Source organism: Tympanuchus pallidicinctus, unplaced genomic scaffold, assembly GCF_026119805.1.
Source record: "Tympanuchus pallidicinctus isolate F22 unplaced genomic scaffold, pur_lepc_1.0 scaffold7, whole genome shotgun sequence".
Lineage (NCBI taxonomy): Eukaryota > Metazoa > Chordata > Aves > Galliformes > Phasianidae > Tympanuchus > Tympanuchus pallidicinctus.
This window is the reverse complement of record NW_026294791.1, coordinates 17080150-17095567: the sequence shown is the minus strand read 5'-3', so window position 1 is coordinate 17095567 and position 15418 is coordinate 17080150. Positions and strand designations below refer to the sequence as shown.

The 15418-nt window shown below is 36.6% G+C and overlaps 1 protein-coding gene across 4 annotated transcripts in view; it reads left to right on the top strand.

Annotated features, from left to right (window-relative positions):
- DPYD (dihydropyrimidine dehydrogenase) overlaps positions 1-15418 on the top strand; it is a 327599-nt gene that overhangs the window by 87044 nt on the left and 225137 nt on the right. For all 4 annotated transcript variants that reach the window (XM_052666446.1, XM_052666449.1, XM_052666448.1 and 1 more), the window contains exons 4-5: positions 1707-1794; positions 12696-12857. In XM_052666446.1, the coding sequence (XP_052522406.1) occupies positions 1707-1794; positions 12696-12857 (250 nt within the window). The remainder of the gene's footprint in view (positions 1-1706; positions 1795-12695; positions 12858-15418) is intronic.

The following is a 15418-nucleotide window of genomic DNA, read 5'->3' as shown; positions in this document are numbered from 1 at the left end:
GTACCTTTGCTCCTTGGTACAGCAAATCCACTCTGTAATATCTATTATGATATGGTCAAAGCATAATTTATTGTCAAATAGAAAAATAGGTCAACATGAATGTCACTTGATGATCAACCCCCCAAGTTTAATAAAACACCTCACCAGCATGCATTTTGCACAGTGCTTGATGTTTTATTAGGACTACAGTACCTTACAGTACCTAGCTATAGCAGGAGTGTAATTACAGAGCTGTCAGGGTGATAAGTGGGATTAATGGCAGCCTGGTGCACTTTAGTCTGCAGAGTGCTCAGAGAATGGGAAGATGGTATTATTATAAGAGAAAGTCTGGACTGGCATATTCATGGCCCTCTCCCCTCCTCCCCAAAAGCTAGCATTCAAGTTGGAGTTGCCTCCCCCGCTCTCTATTAAATAGCTGACATTTTCAACAGCTGTTATTTGTGAACCAGCTCAAAATTCAAAAAAGATGCAATTCGACAAAGATGCTTAATAGCCACAACTGGTAACCGCTGTACTGCTTATCCTGCTGTGTGCCATTCTAGTCAGTTTTGACATGAGATTTTTCTATATATAGTCTGTAGAAATGTATTTTATATTAAATGCAGTTCTTTTGATCTTGGGTACAGGGCTGTAACATTTTTAAAGGAAACCACATTCAGGAAAGCGAAGAGCCAAAAGTCATAATGAAATCTTTGCTTTTTTTTTTTTTTTTTTTTTTTAAGTGTGATTAAAAATTTTTAATTTTTTCCCCTTCCTATTTCCTTACTGCCTACATAGACAAAATGATTATCCAAGCCCTTATCAAGTCAGATATTTTTTCTACGTAACTCCTGTTCTCCTGGCTTCTAGTCCTAGTGCTTTTCTGTATTTTCATCTCTTTGGAATGCTAAGAGCATCCTGGCTCAATCTCTGGGCACACAAACAGTTTGAGGTTCCCTCTGGCCTGTCTTTTCTGGGTAAGGCATTTATAACACATGCTTGTTGAGCAGAGCAGCAGTGCATGTAACAGCCACAGCTAAATCTGCTGGTACTTGTCTGCTAGAGCCCTCTGACATCCTGGCTAGTTGAACTAGTAACCACCATGCTGTTGAACCTGAAGTCTGGCTTTACCACATTTCCCAGCCTTTGCCATCCATCAGATTATTTGCCATTAAGTGTTTCCTTTGGGACCCCTTTCTGCATGAGTAGATCTGTGAGGAAAATCAGAGAGTGCTACCAAAATTGCCTTCAAATTCAGCTACAGTATTGCTAGTGCCATGGTGTTTGCAGTGCCCATCTAGATGATAATGAATAGCAAGATGAAAGGCTTATTAATCTTTTACTTAACAGACTTTGCCTTTTTGCTTATTCCACTCTTAATTGAAAGAAAAAAAGAGCATGCCAACAAACAAAAGCAAAAGCAATGTATGTGATTGACAAAGTTAGTCCAGTTTTTCACTGGAGGTATTTCAATCTCGTTTGTTCTTTTTAATTTACTTTTCATTTCTTTGTGTGTATTGTCTGTAGGATTCTTGCGGTTAATGTATGTGCAAATTAATTCAAGAATAACAAGGTAACACTTTGAGTTTTTAAACAGAAATGTTATGAATATGCTCTGTATTATTCATTTGCAGCTTATCTTCTACCACGCTCACTTGAAAACCTTATGCTGTTGGCAGCATTGGTATTCCATATCTCTGTGACACATTTTCTTTTTCTTCCTGCAGATGCTTGAAGTGTGCAGATGCCCCCTGTCAGAAGAGTTGCCCAACTAATCTGGACATCAAGTCATTCATCACAAGCATTGCAAACAAGGTAAAATCACACTGGCAGTGGTACATAGAAGCAGAGAGCAGCAGTTGCTTGCAGATCGGCTAGTGCTATTGTACTACAAGGTTTATCTGTGTAAAGTTTTAGAAATGAAATAAAGTGTTTAAAAACAGATGCTTTAAAATTCAAGTCATAATTTTTAATTACTTTTACGGCAGTTCTGTATTAATAGAGATACCATATACTGAAAATCCGTTTCTTTGTGTCAATTTTGCTGTGAAGGTTTTTGCTTTCAATGGTTTTCAAATGTACTTGTATTCAAAAAACTGAGTATTACAATATAAGAATTTAACTTCGCTCTTACCTGAGCTGTTACAGGTACAAACTTTTCTTTCATTAAAGATGTTATTGTTGTTGAATGTGTTATTAAAATTTAAGTTGGCTTTGGGCAGAAATATGACATGAAGGTGGCTGTCTCGAGCAATGTTTTCTCATTTTACTTGAAGAATTTCTGCTTAATGCAAATGTGGTCTGTCACGTAGACTAGCAGGAAAATATTACAGGAATAAATTGAACTTCTTCTTTGGAGGTATAGTGCCAGCGCTTTTACTATAATCATAACAAAATCCTAAAAAATATATATTATATTCGTGTTTTACAAATGACTTTTAACTACATGAGCTAGGAATAAACAAAGATGCCTACAAAATTGATATAAAATATTCATGGACAGTCTGGGACAGCCTAAAGAGGACTGGATAGTGATGCATCTTACTCTTTGAAACTTTCTTCCATCTGTGAAATCATTATCTGCAGTGTGATTTATTTATCAGAAATTTTATTTATCTATATTGACAATGTTCTGGAGGTGGTATGAAGATTGTGTGGCCCCGCATTGTGTTGTGCCTGGCTGTTGGGTGCAGCTGGAAGTGGCTGTACAGGTGGAGCTGGACAGAAGGGAATGGCAGCAGCGTGGCCATGCATGAGTTGACAGCTGCTTTGTTGGTGCTACCTTCATAAGAAATGTTAGGATAAGAGATCTAGGATATATGCATAAATTATAATGTAGAATTGATGTGATTTACAGTAATTGGCATTGTGATCAGCATCTGCAAATAGACTGCTTCCTTATCGTGTCTATACTTTGTCAGCATGGCATTGGTTTCCATGAATGTCAGCATCTGTTTGTATAACATTTGCCATATTGCTTGTTATTATATCCTCCGGGCATTGTGAAGCAGATGAACTGAACAGGGAAGGTACAAGGCAGTAAAAGCTCTAGTCTTGTAATTTTGCAGTAGTTTCCTTAGGAAGTGTAAAGCAAATTTTATGAAAGTGTTTTACCAGAGTTGTACTTGATCAAGGATTTGTTATGCTACTGTCTAAAAGGTAGTAGCTATGGTAGGATGATGTGTTGTTGAAGATAAAATAGGGGCCTGATAATTGAAATAAGAAAGCTGGGAGTAAAAAGTCAGGGAAGGCAAACTGAATATTGCAGCAGGAGATATAAGAACTGGCACCAGCGTCATCCTGGAATGAGATTTGGTGGCCCTTTTAAACTCTTATAGCCATCAGAAATGTGATGCCCTTTTGTGATTTGCCAGAAAGGGCAAGTCATTTTAATAGCTGATTCATTCTGAATTCTGCAAATCCATTGCAGAGCAGAGAAAGTCAAGATGAGTTGACTGAAGAACTTGGAGTGTTAGATTTTGGCAAAGATACGGGAATAATAAGAGGAATCTACCTTAAAGATGTGAAATCTTTATCACGGTACCAACAATGGACACATTCTTCAGGATTTTAATAGAGACAGATTTTACTTGTAGGTGGATAGTGAGTCAGGTCAACCCTGTAGAATTTGGCTTTTTGATAACTTTTAAAGCACCTTGGAAGGTTCAGCTTCTAGGTAAGCCTGTGCTTTTGCTCTGAGCATTTGATACGATCAGTTGCTGTTTTATCAGGAAATCCTGCTTTAGAAAAGAATTGCAGTATACTGTTATTCTTCTGGGAGACTTACTCCTTAAAGAAAAACCCAAGTATTTCAGATTACTAAAATGTAGTCACAGCCTTTCTTTTTTGGACCCCATCCCTGGCAGTAGCTTCTGTATTCAGTTTAAAACAACTTTTTTTTTTTTTTTTTTTTTTTTTAAATAGAAGTATTCTATGTTTTTGTTAATTGCTAGAGTTAAGGTGGAAGTTAAGAGGGAGATACAGAAAGTTGAAATGATTCACTTGAAGTCCTGGCCTTGGCAGAGCTGACATGAGAACCTGCCGGTGTGGCTGGTACTGGATTGGCCTCTCTCCCATTTCATTCTGTAGTATTTGAGGTACCTGCATCATCTGCTATTTGAGGAGACAGAAGACAAGAGCAGTGCATTTTTGGAAACCACACTGAAACTTCTGATTTATATTTTTGAAAGTTTATAATGGCAACAAAGTAATTTCTCATTTAATTATTCAGTAGTTTAATATATTTTTTTCTGAATTTTTATTAAAAAGATCATTTAGATATCATTCAGCAATATGCTTGCTGAATATTTTTGTATTAGTGTAAATACTGTCAAGGTTTTGTTAAATGTCCTTGAAGATAGTTTTCAAAGTTTAGTTGTTTATAGGAGATGCAATTCAGTGAATTCCTCAACCTCCTATGTGTCTAAGCAGTAAACAGTATTGTACTCAGGTATTTAAATATTGTTTATTATTAATACACATGTATGTGGATAGCAGCATACTAAAAATGAATTACTTTGTTAGGTATTTGAGAGCTGTGTTGTATGCAGTTTGCTTTGTTGGAAAGCTGCTCTAGTAATCATAAAAGGTCAGAGATTCTTGTTCTCTAAAGCCTGCAGCTTTTTAGATGTTTACAGACCATGTACAATGTAGTCATTCCTTGCTGTTCTGCTGTTAGACTTCAGATCAAGAGTAGAAGAGAGAAAGGGATGATTGTTTCTGGGTTGAGAGGGTAATTGAGTTGCCAGGCTCAGTGTGCCTTGCGCCTTTTTGAGAAAAGGGTGTCTCTTATGGTGTGTTGTGCTGGGCCACTGCGCCTCAGTACAGTTGGGGCCACAACGTTCATTCTCCTTCTCCTTACAAACTGCATTACAACCCCACTTTATAAAGGTCTAATCTAGTCTATTGTGTCTTCCCAGTTATCCTTTCTCATTTGCAGACTGCTTGCATGTGTCTCAGAGACCAAATTCAAATTCCCCATGTAGGCACTACGTTTGTTTTTGAGCAACAGAAGGTGATGTGCTGCCTTTATGTACAACCTTCACACAGCAAAGAGTAAATTCTTTGTTTTGTAATGGACAAGAGCCATCTTCATTCTCTTCTTTTAAAATTAAAAAAACCCAAAAAACTAAGGGAAGAGAAAATGCATTTAACTGCTGCAGAAGGAAGCTTCCCCTGCTTCCTTATCTACTCTGAAATAGTATCGGCAGAGAACTTAAGAATTTTTGCCCTCCTTTCCTTATGTTGATATATCAAAGCAACAAGAGCTTAATAAAATGGAGCTCCAACACCCTCTATCCCTTAGAGGCTGTACAACCAAGTTTTATAGCAGCGTGAAATCCTACAGCTTTCAGCCTAAGGGCTGACTGCCTGTCCAGCTCTCCTTTTGTTAGGAGAGTGCCAGAGGAAGCTGCCAGCAGCTGCTCACCAGTCTAACTTTGTACTGTGCAGTGAGTCGGTCTCAGAGTTTGTTGTTACTGGACACCTTCATGGTTGAGTAGTTGCATTGAAAAACTGATGGTGCAGTTCAGACATAGGGATATTAAGTTGTGTTATATGACATAGACATAAGGAGTGAGAGACTCATCCTATTGGTCTGAGTCTATAATGAAGAACTGAGGATGCAGAAATATTTTTGTGATCTGGATATTCAAGTCACACTCTGTCCCTGCGCCCCCATGTTACAAGCTCTCATGTTTTTTCTCAGGTCTTACAGTAGTATCTTGATTCTTGATGTTGATCCAGCAGTTTTCTCCTTGTTCAGGAGGGCCACCTCCTGTATGTGGTCAGAGCTGACATGTCAACCGTTTTCTAACAGGCTCCATAAGTAGATATAAGCCTCTGGCAATCATTTAAAATAATAATTAAAAAATACTAATAGAGGGGAAAAAAAGCCACATTCCCTTCTGGGTAATATCAAGTTTTTAGATTTAAGACAAACATTTAGGTTAAGATGAAATTGAAGGAAAGAAGTATTTTCAAAGGAGAAATGGAGGACCAAACAAACTGGAGGCTAGGAGATGGATACCCAAGGGGTTAAGATGAATCCAAAGTTTGGGAGATTGAGGGATTAAAGGAGAAAATGTATGTGGTAATATATGTCAAATGAGAAAGAAGAAAAAGTGTGTTGACAAAGGAAGACAAAAGACAGGAAACTATGGGATCATTAAAAGAAAATGAAAGGAGAAAAAGGGTGATAGGACTTAGCAGTACAACAGTTGAGAGAAACAGAATAATGGCTCTTCTGTTCCAGAGAAACTCAAGGTAAATTAACAAAGGACATCTTATATGATATTGGAAAGATTGTAGAAGATCATAAGTTTATATGTAAAATACTGTAAGAGGGATACTGTTAATACAATGAAATATTGTTGAAGTCAGAAAGCTGCTCGATGGTTGGTGATAATTATATACAGATATGCATCACAATTAATTTCTAAGTACTACTTTGATTCTGTAGGCTTTTGAAATTGCTGTTTTGTTCAGCTTTCTTTGTTAATCTTTGTGTATTTCAGGTCACCGAATACACAAAACATTTAAAAGGAAAAGTAGTAATGGTGTTAAATTGATGTACTTGAAGCAATGACTTTTCTTGAGATGTCTGTTTGTACTTAGTGTAATGGAATGGCTGACAGCTGGTTTCAGTTGCCATAGTGTAATTATGTAGAATAGACTTTTGCGATGACACTATGTCAATTAAGGAATCTCTCACATTCTAGACTACAAAGGACAAAATGACAGTACAAGATATTTCTTCCGTTCTTTTTCATAAAAAGACAGTGACACTGTGTGAAATTACAGTCCTGTTATGATGACATAAGTCAAATGATGTGAAAGATTTCTGGATTGATTAAAAATCATCCACATTATTGTATAGAATATGTATGATTTGGTTAGCTGTTATGTTTTGCTCATTCTTCTGGGAAGACATTTTGGTGGGGAGCTGACAGACTGGGGGCATTTCTTGTTATGTTTGAACTGGTGTGTGTCAATGTGAAAAATGCTATTTATACAACAATATACTTTAAATAGTGGTTCTTCAGTACGTGGACATTTTAATCCAGCAGAGTTTGAGTAAATTTTAAGGCTATTGTGAAGCATGAATGTGGATAGAGATGGAGGTGGAATTTTCCCACATATTTTTTTGTATGCCTCTTTTTTTAAGCTTCACCCAGAAGAAAAGGAAATTACTTCTTTCTTTTTTTAATATATTCACTCTATCCCATAATCCTGATGAAGTCAATGTTTTCATTTTTATTGCAAAAAGCACAATAATGTGTATCTTTTTTTTGAGAAAACTGCAATATCAAAATACCCTGATGCATAAGGAGTTTATAGAAAAAGCTCTTAAATTAAATGAAAGAAAAGATGCTATAAGCATTTCCTGATAGTAAATGCAATTTCTTCTGGTCTCTGTATTGATCCTATGTGTTTTAATAGTTTTTTTTTCCAAGCAAAAAACAGTCTCATTTGCATGCAAATTATATAATGTCTCCAAATGATACATGTGGAGATCCTCCTTTGCCTGGTTTCTACTGATTATTGATGTCTATTTAAGGCTTGTTTTTGTTCCCTATTTTAGCAGTGTAGTATTTATTGACATTTTGATGTAGGAAACCACAAAACATCCTATCCATTTTAGATTAATTTATTTCTATGGAAGTGCACAGGAAAAGAAATTCTATGAACAAAGGCATGAGCAGGCATTTATCTCCTTTAAGAATTTGGAAACATTCTAGTTTCATTGTAGGTTTAGGCTTGTTTCCTCTGTGATGTTTGTAAGAAGCTAGCCTACTGAGTCATTGTCTCAGAAGCTAAGAAAACACTCCAAACTATTAAGATAGTTTGCATCATTCCATATGCTGGAGTAACTTAGTGATTTTAATGAATTTTGCCTGCCTTTAATTCAGCTCTCATGTACTGCATTTGGTGTGCAGTTACCAGCTTGCTGTGTTTGTGCCTCGCATCTGTTTTGTGTGCAGCCTAGCTAACACCCTGTTTTTCTGGAAATAAAATGATCAATAGTGAATTAAGTATTCTGCCTTAAATCTCACTAATAATTGTAATGATCACTAATACATATTTTCAATGTGGGAAAAAATATATATGCCCAAAATGTTCATAAACTAAGCATTAAAGTTATTGCCCATATTCTGAAAATACTCATTTTTACTGCAGCAAATGATGGTTTGCAGTGGTATTGCACAGTCTATATAACACCATTTAGTGTAACTTTCTAGAATTTATTTCTTCAGTTTTTGTGAAATATTGCAAAACGTTTTTTTAAATAAACTTTGCAATATCGGATAATAACTCAGCACAGTGAAAGCAGAGTAAATAAACAGAATGAAAGGACAAAGAAATGAAGTGAATTAGAACTCCTGCTCTTGCCTTATCCCTGTGTGAGCATTACAAAGGCTGCAGACAGGCTTGCTCTCAGACCGCTGTGTATAGTCATAATGGCAGCGTGAGACCATATTCTGTCACTGGCAGTGAACAGTATCAGTGGGAACAGCAGTTACACTGCTGGTTTGGAAGGTGAAAGCTGGAACAGGGCATGAAGTAGGACAGTTAGGGAGCTATAGCTCTTCTACATATATAATATGGTGGCTTTTTCACTGGCAGATGTAGAAACTAAGTCAGCGCTTAACCTGTACTTCCCCTTCATCTTTAGAGGTGTCCCCCTTAGCACAGCTAGTGAAGTAACACAGAAGATTTGCCCTGCTGTCAGTATTGCCCTTCTCCCAAAATGTAAGTGGAATGCTTTGAACTTCAGTTGTGACAGCCTTTTAATTAATTTATCATTAAGACTTTTCAGATGTAAGACTAGAAGAGAGAGATGCTCTTTGATACACTTACCTGATGTCTTAATATTGCTGATGTTGCAAAGCTTGGAGGAGTGGCTGACATGCCAGAAGTGAGAAATGGACAGGCAGGAGAATTCAGTGGAGAGGAAACTGATGAGATTCAACAAGGGCAAATTTAAGAGTCCTACACCTGGAGAAGAATAATTTCATACATCAGTACAGGTTAGGAGGCTGACCTGCTGGAGACGAACTCTGCAGAGCTCTGTGTGTTCTGGTGGGCAACAGGTCAATCATGAGTCAGCAGTGTGCCCCTATGGCCAATGGTGTCCTGGGGTGCATTAAAAAGAGCGTGGCCAGCAGGTTGAGGGAGGTGATTCTCCCTCTCTACTCTGCTCTGCATAGGTCCTATCTGGAGTACTGTGTCCAGGTCTGGGCTCCCCAGTTCAGTAAAGAAAGGGAACTTTTAGAGGGTGCATCAGAGGGCTGCAAAGATGATTAAGGTACTGGAGCCCTTATGAGGAAAGGCTGAGACCTGGGACTGTTCTGCTTGGGGGAGACAAGACTGTGAGGGAATTTTATCAATGCTTATAAATATCTAAAGGGTGGAAGTCAAGTGGGTAAGGTTAGGCTCTTTTAGGTGGTGCCCAGTGACAGGACAAATAGCAAACTGGAATGCAGTAAGTTCTACATGAACATGAGGAAAAATTTATTTACATTGACAATTCCAGAGCACTGGAACAAGCTGACCAGAGAGGCTGTGGAATCTCCACTGTCCTTTGCTGTGCAAACTTGTCTAAAAAACCTGATTTAGCGGGAGGGTTGGACTAGATGATTACCAAAGGTTCCTTCCAACCTCTGTGACTGTGTGATTGTTATATTTAGTGTGATAAAAATGTACTATATATATTTCAGTACTCTCTTTAGGGAGTAAGGGTTCCTAAACATCAGTTGCTCAGGTGATGCCACTATTAGTGGTGGCATCAGTAGCTCACAATCATGGCAGCAGCTCTTCATAATTCCCCAAATTAGAGCCTTGCCTTATTGTATTCCACCATGCTTCCTCCTGATTTGGAGTCCAGCAGCAGTTGGCCTAAGTTCCTTTACTTTGAGTTCAGCCTACTTGCTGGACTTACGTGAAGTCCTGAGGCAGGTTTCTGTAGGTGTTCCCTTAGTAAGCCATGATCTCAGTCCTATATCCACAATGAACCTGGTCCTATCTATCTGCTCTGTGGCATAGCTGTACTTAAATTTCAGTTTGGATTTGCAGAGCAAGTAAAATGTGCCAGCTGTGTTGACACTGCCTGTAGTGGCACAGCTCAAGTGTGACATCCTTACATACTTAACAGATATATAATAAATTAATTTAAAATAGAAATAATTCAGCAGATTTAGTTTTTAGGTATAATGACTAGGTTTGTACATTGATTTTAATTACAAAGCCTAAAAATGTAGAACATATTTGTAATGAAGTTACTTAAATAAAAATGTGCATGATAATAATTGTTTTTCTTGGATCAGAAAATAAAATTAATAATCCTTAAAAATACGGAAAGGAAAAACATGATCTTCATACATTGGGAGACATCAAACTTAAACATTCTTTAAACTGTTTCTTCTTTGATTTGGTAAGGAAAGTCCTCAGAACGAGTTTGTGATTTTTCCCTTTGGAGTGGAAAAGGAATAACTAGATGTAATTGCCTGAGGAACAGGAGTCTGTTGACATTTGAAATGCTCTGTGGTGTCTAGGCTGGCCTCTGAGTGCTGCTTCAAAAAGGCATGGGGCTCTTACATTGACTGTCACCTCTGTCTGCATGGTTATGTCAGAGATATGTCCAGTATAACTAGACTTCTGTGTTTTAGCTTATGAATTGAGTTTATAATGTCTTTACTGGTTGTTTTTAGCAGCTTTTGCAGTCTCTGATGTATCAAAACTGGTAACATCTATCTGGCAGAGTGAAAGGTTTTGCTGATATCTGGAATGTATGTTTATCTAATGCTTCTTTATGTTGGAATAAATGAGAACTGGGCATGGTAATGCCCATAGGTATTACAGGCAAAATGATTGAAAGAAATTCTCCCAGAACAGTCTTGTAAAGGGTTTGCTTGCTTAGCTAGGACTAGAATTTCAATGGATTTTCATAGGATTTTCTCAGACACTATTAAAATACAACTGGGAAGCTGTTTTGTGTTTCCAGGTGATGGACAGGCTCTCATGCTGTGCATCTGTAAGCAAAAGTTCCAATTCTGTCTAAGTATATTTCTTAAAAATTGGCATTCTTTTGGGAATTTCTAGCGGAGTCTTTAGCATCTGATTTAACTTCAAAAAATTAACATTCAGTCTTCTGATATGCCTTCTGGTGAATTTGAGCTACCTGTTACCTGAAGTCCTGTTGCCCATTGTTTGTTATACTGTCAGATCTTGATAACTTCTTTTTATTCATAACTGGATTCTTGCTCACCTTGGTATAGTATTCACTTTTACTAAATGCTTCTCAGTACATTAGCTTACGTGGCACACAACAGCACTGAGGCATTGCAGAGGGTCTATTGTGACTGAGTCCTTCATGTCCTTCGAATTCTACACCTGGATTATTCTGCATCTTCTGCCCTGGGACAGAGTGATAAAGTGTTTTGTTACAAGAACAGTTTCATGATAGTGGTGATTACTGAAGATCGGAATGAGGAAGAAGTGGACGGAACAAGAATACATGTTGTTCTTTCATCCTTCAGTTATTAATGTTTTGGAAATAGCTGGAACAAGATCCCTGCATTAATTTCTCAACTAAAAAACTTTTGTGGAACTTCAACTATGTGCTAATTCTAAGAAATACTGTTACAGTCTTCTGAACTGTAGCTGCCTTTAAAAGAGATTCTGGTATTAAGAAATTAGTAACTCTTTTATGGGCTTTCCTTGGTGAGGCTTTTAGAGGGAGGTGAGAAGTGGTAAAATGAAGACAAAAACAGAGCTTACAATTAAATCAACTTTTATATTTACCATATAGAAGAAAAGATATTAAATGCTTGCTTTAATTACACCCTAATTTCAATGATGTAAATGTAATATAAGTGCAGAATGTTCATCAGTAGTTCTCTCCCTCCTAGTAAGACTTCAGTTAAAAAAAAAAAGTTGCTTTCTGACTACATCAGACACTATAAGGTTGTGAATATTCATCATTTTTTATTATGGGAACAAAACTTACTAGTTATCTTATACATCAGGAAACCATTCCTTTTTTGAAGCTGTACACTGAATACTGAGTATGTGTTAAATTGTAAATTTTACGTGGAATCTTTAATCAGTCCCCTGTTTTGCTGCTTAGGGAAATGGGGAAATAAGTGTTTGCTCTTATATGCCTGTGAGTGAGGAAAAAGAGTTCAAACAATTCAGTAGCTCAAATCTGCAGGCAATTAGATAGGAATCACAGGCTTGGGACAATTGATGCTACTGATGTGATGTGATGTAGACACATCTGCAGAGATAGTGTGCACAGATGTGTAGAATAAACGTTTCATTCCTTGTGTAAAGAACTGATAGTCTAACTAGTGCTGTCTGGTCAGATCTTCAACAAAGGTTACAACTCAACTGCTGCCCAATTAACCTAGAAATGGAGAAAGTATTTACAAGTTGTCTAACACAGATTTGTTAATCCTACAACTACCTAAATCTGAAGATGTTTACGATAATTTTGCAAGCTAAAAAGAAAAGTGTTTTCTTTGCATAATCAACAATTCTGTTGACTCTTTTTTTGCAGAACCTTCGAAATTTGTGTAATGTGGTGCATTTAAATGATGTCAGCCTTATTTATTATATTTGTATAGTATTCTGCTAGCCAGTTGAAACATTTTGTATTTCTGATCGATTTTTCTTTTCTGTGATGCGTGACTCTTCTTTTGTTTTCTTTTCTCCAGAACTATTATGGAGCTGCCAAAATGATTTTTTCTGACAATCCACTTGGTCTGACGTGTGGAATGGTGTGTCCCACATCAGACCTTTGCGTTGGTGGCTGCAATTTGTATGCTACTGAGGAGGGGCCAATTAATATTGGTGGATTGCAGCAGTTTGCTACTGAGGTAAGTGGTACTTGCAAATGCCTGAAATGCTTTGTATCTACCAAATAATATTGTCTAAGTGAATGTCTTTGTTAATGATTAAACAAAAAAAGTTGTATTAATAAAATAAAGACGTAGGAAGTTAAAATAATTATCCTTTATCTAACAGCACATTCAGAAGCTTAAAACTTCTTTTTTAATAGAACACTTTATGGGAACATAAGGAACATCAGATGTGAACAAGAAACACTAGAAGTTGAGTTAATTTATTTTAAATGGAAGATTTATATAAACCAGGTTAAAACATGGATCTTACTGAGGCAGGCTGCAATGGGAAAAAGATCAAATGTAGCTGCATCTGTAGCTGCACACTAAGTATTTACAGCACTCTTCTGAGCATAAGGTAATTCCTACAACAGAATTTAACTTCTTCTGACTGTAATAAACCCTCCTCTGTGAAGCCTCACATCTCTACAAGAATGCTAGCTCTGGTGGTAAAGGGAGAACTGCTCTCCCACTACAAATTGGTAGGTATTATTTACTATCCAGAAGTACTTGGCTTTCTCATCTCCTTGATGAAAACTTTCATTTTGTTTTAATGTTGCGTATGGATATGTTGCTTTGACATCTTTTCTTTTTGAGAGGTTTTTATTATTATTATATATGTACAAAGCTTTGCTCTATGTAACTTAATGCATGCTTTTGAAAAGTATAAAAAAAAAAACACAAAAAACCAATTTAAATTTTACCCCAAAATTGCTGTTTTCAATGAGGATCAATAGTAAAAAGAGATATCCATGCCCAAGTATTGGTTTCATTTACTTCTCAGAAAGGGGCATGTTTTAGTAATTTCAGGTGCTGCTAGTAGTACAGACAAAACAAGGTGTCATTTATTTCTCCTTAACATGTATATGCAGTGTAATATGGTACATACTGACAAATTTGTGGCAACTCCTGAAACTATTCTCTTGTCATTTCCCTCTCCCCCAAGTGCAGGACTAGTGTGCATTTGTATTTTCTTTTGGGCAAAGGAAAACTTTCAGATGATTTAGACATTTTACTGACCTGTTTTGCCAATAACTGTGTAAATAAATTCAGGTTGGCCTGAAATACATGTCTGAGTTCATCTACTTAGAAATATGTAGATGTACATGTGTATACTTATAAATATATAAGTTAGTAAATGTAAATATGTATGGAGACTTTCAAGGCTAGGCTGGATCAGACACTGAGCAACCTGATCTAGCTGTGTGTGTCCCTGTTCATTGCAGAGGAGTTGGGCTAGATGACCTTTAAAGGTCCCTTCCAGCTCTAACGATTCTATGATTTTGCAATTTTAGCCACAGAAGGTTGTTACTTGCTACTTGATGATAAGATGCTTTTCAAAGGTTTCTGCTAGGAGCGTGTGTGTTATTTATGCCTCTGTACAGATTTTAGTGCTTGAGATTTACATGAAGAAGGTGGAGGCAACATCTTGTTCTTTTGAATGCATGGAGAGGTTGTATCTAACGGATGGCCTCATGTGGTACCTCTTCTGATCTCCCTGAAGTATCTTTGTGTAAAATTTCTCATTTGATCTCCGTGCAAGTGGGGAAGTCTACGTAATTGGCTATGTTTTTTTTTTTTTTTTTTTTTTTTTTTTTTAAAAAGGCATATGCATATATTGAAATAGCAGATTTTATACAACCCGTAACTGATGATTGTGCCCCTCTTCTGCATCTTGAGCCATTTGACTGGTTATTTTTACAAACATATGACAACATGCCAGTCACCTTTACAAAGACTGCAAAAATGTCTTTGTAGGACAGACCAAAATAGAAATGTAAATTAATCTGGAAGTAACAGATGATACGTCTGTAAGAACAGTTTTTTATTCTTCTGTCATTTGTCGATTTCACACCCTCTTTTCAATGACTGTGGGTCGTGATTCACTGAGCAAATATTGCTACCTGATGCAGGTTTCTTTATCTATTTGTAGATCTTTCTTCTTACCAGGAGATTGTAAATCTTCTGGAGCATCTGTTAAACTTTTCTGTTAGCTGAACCTTCTGTAGCCTATGTTACTTAAGTGCTTATCTACTTAAATGTGCATGGGATTTGAACATACAGAAGTAAGAATCAGTATAGTTTGAATCAAAGTTCTTTTTTGCAGGAATGAGGCTGTAGACATTGAGCTGCATTTTTCTACCTATATATTGAACACCTGTATATTGAATTTTATCAATTAAGAGATTATTTTATCAATGCTTCTAATGGCTTTTATTCCATATATGTGAAAACTTAATGTTTTCTGAAAAGCAGAAAACTTATAAAGAAAAAAAATAAACGTTTGTCAAGTAGATAATAAATATAATACTGAAATATTACTGTTTAGGAAAGAAATGCAAGTAATATCTGGTAAAACTTGATTTGTGTTGCCTATTAAGCCCAATGCTATGATTAATAGAGAGGAATTATGGCTTGATAGATAATGCTAAATATCTACCATTTTTCTTCAAGAATCTTTAGAAATCTATTAAAAAAGCTCATTGCTAGCAAAATGATTGATATGAAATGGCGGAAAGGATGAATAGCTCAGAATG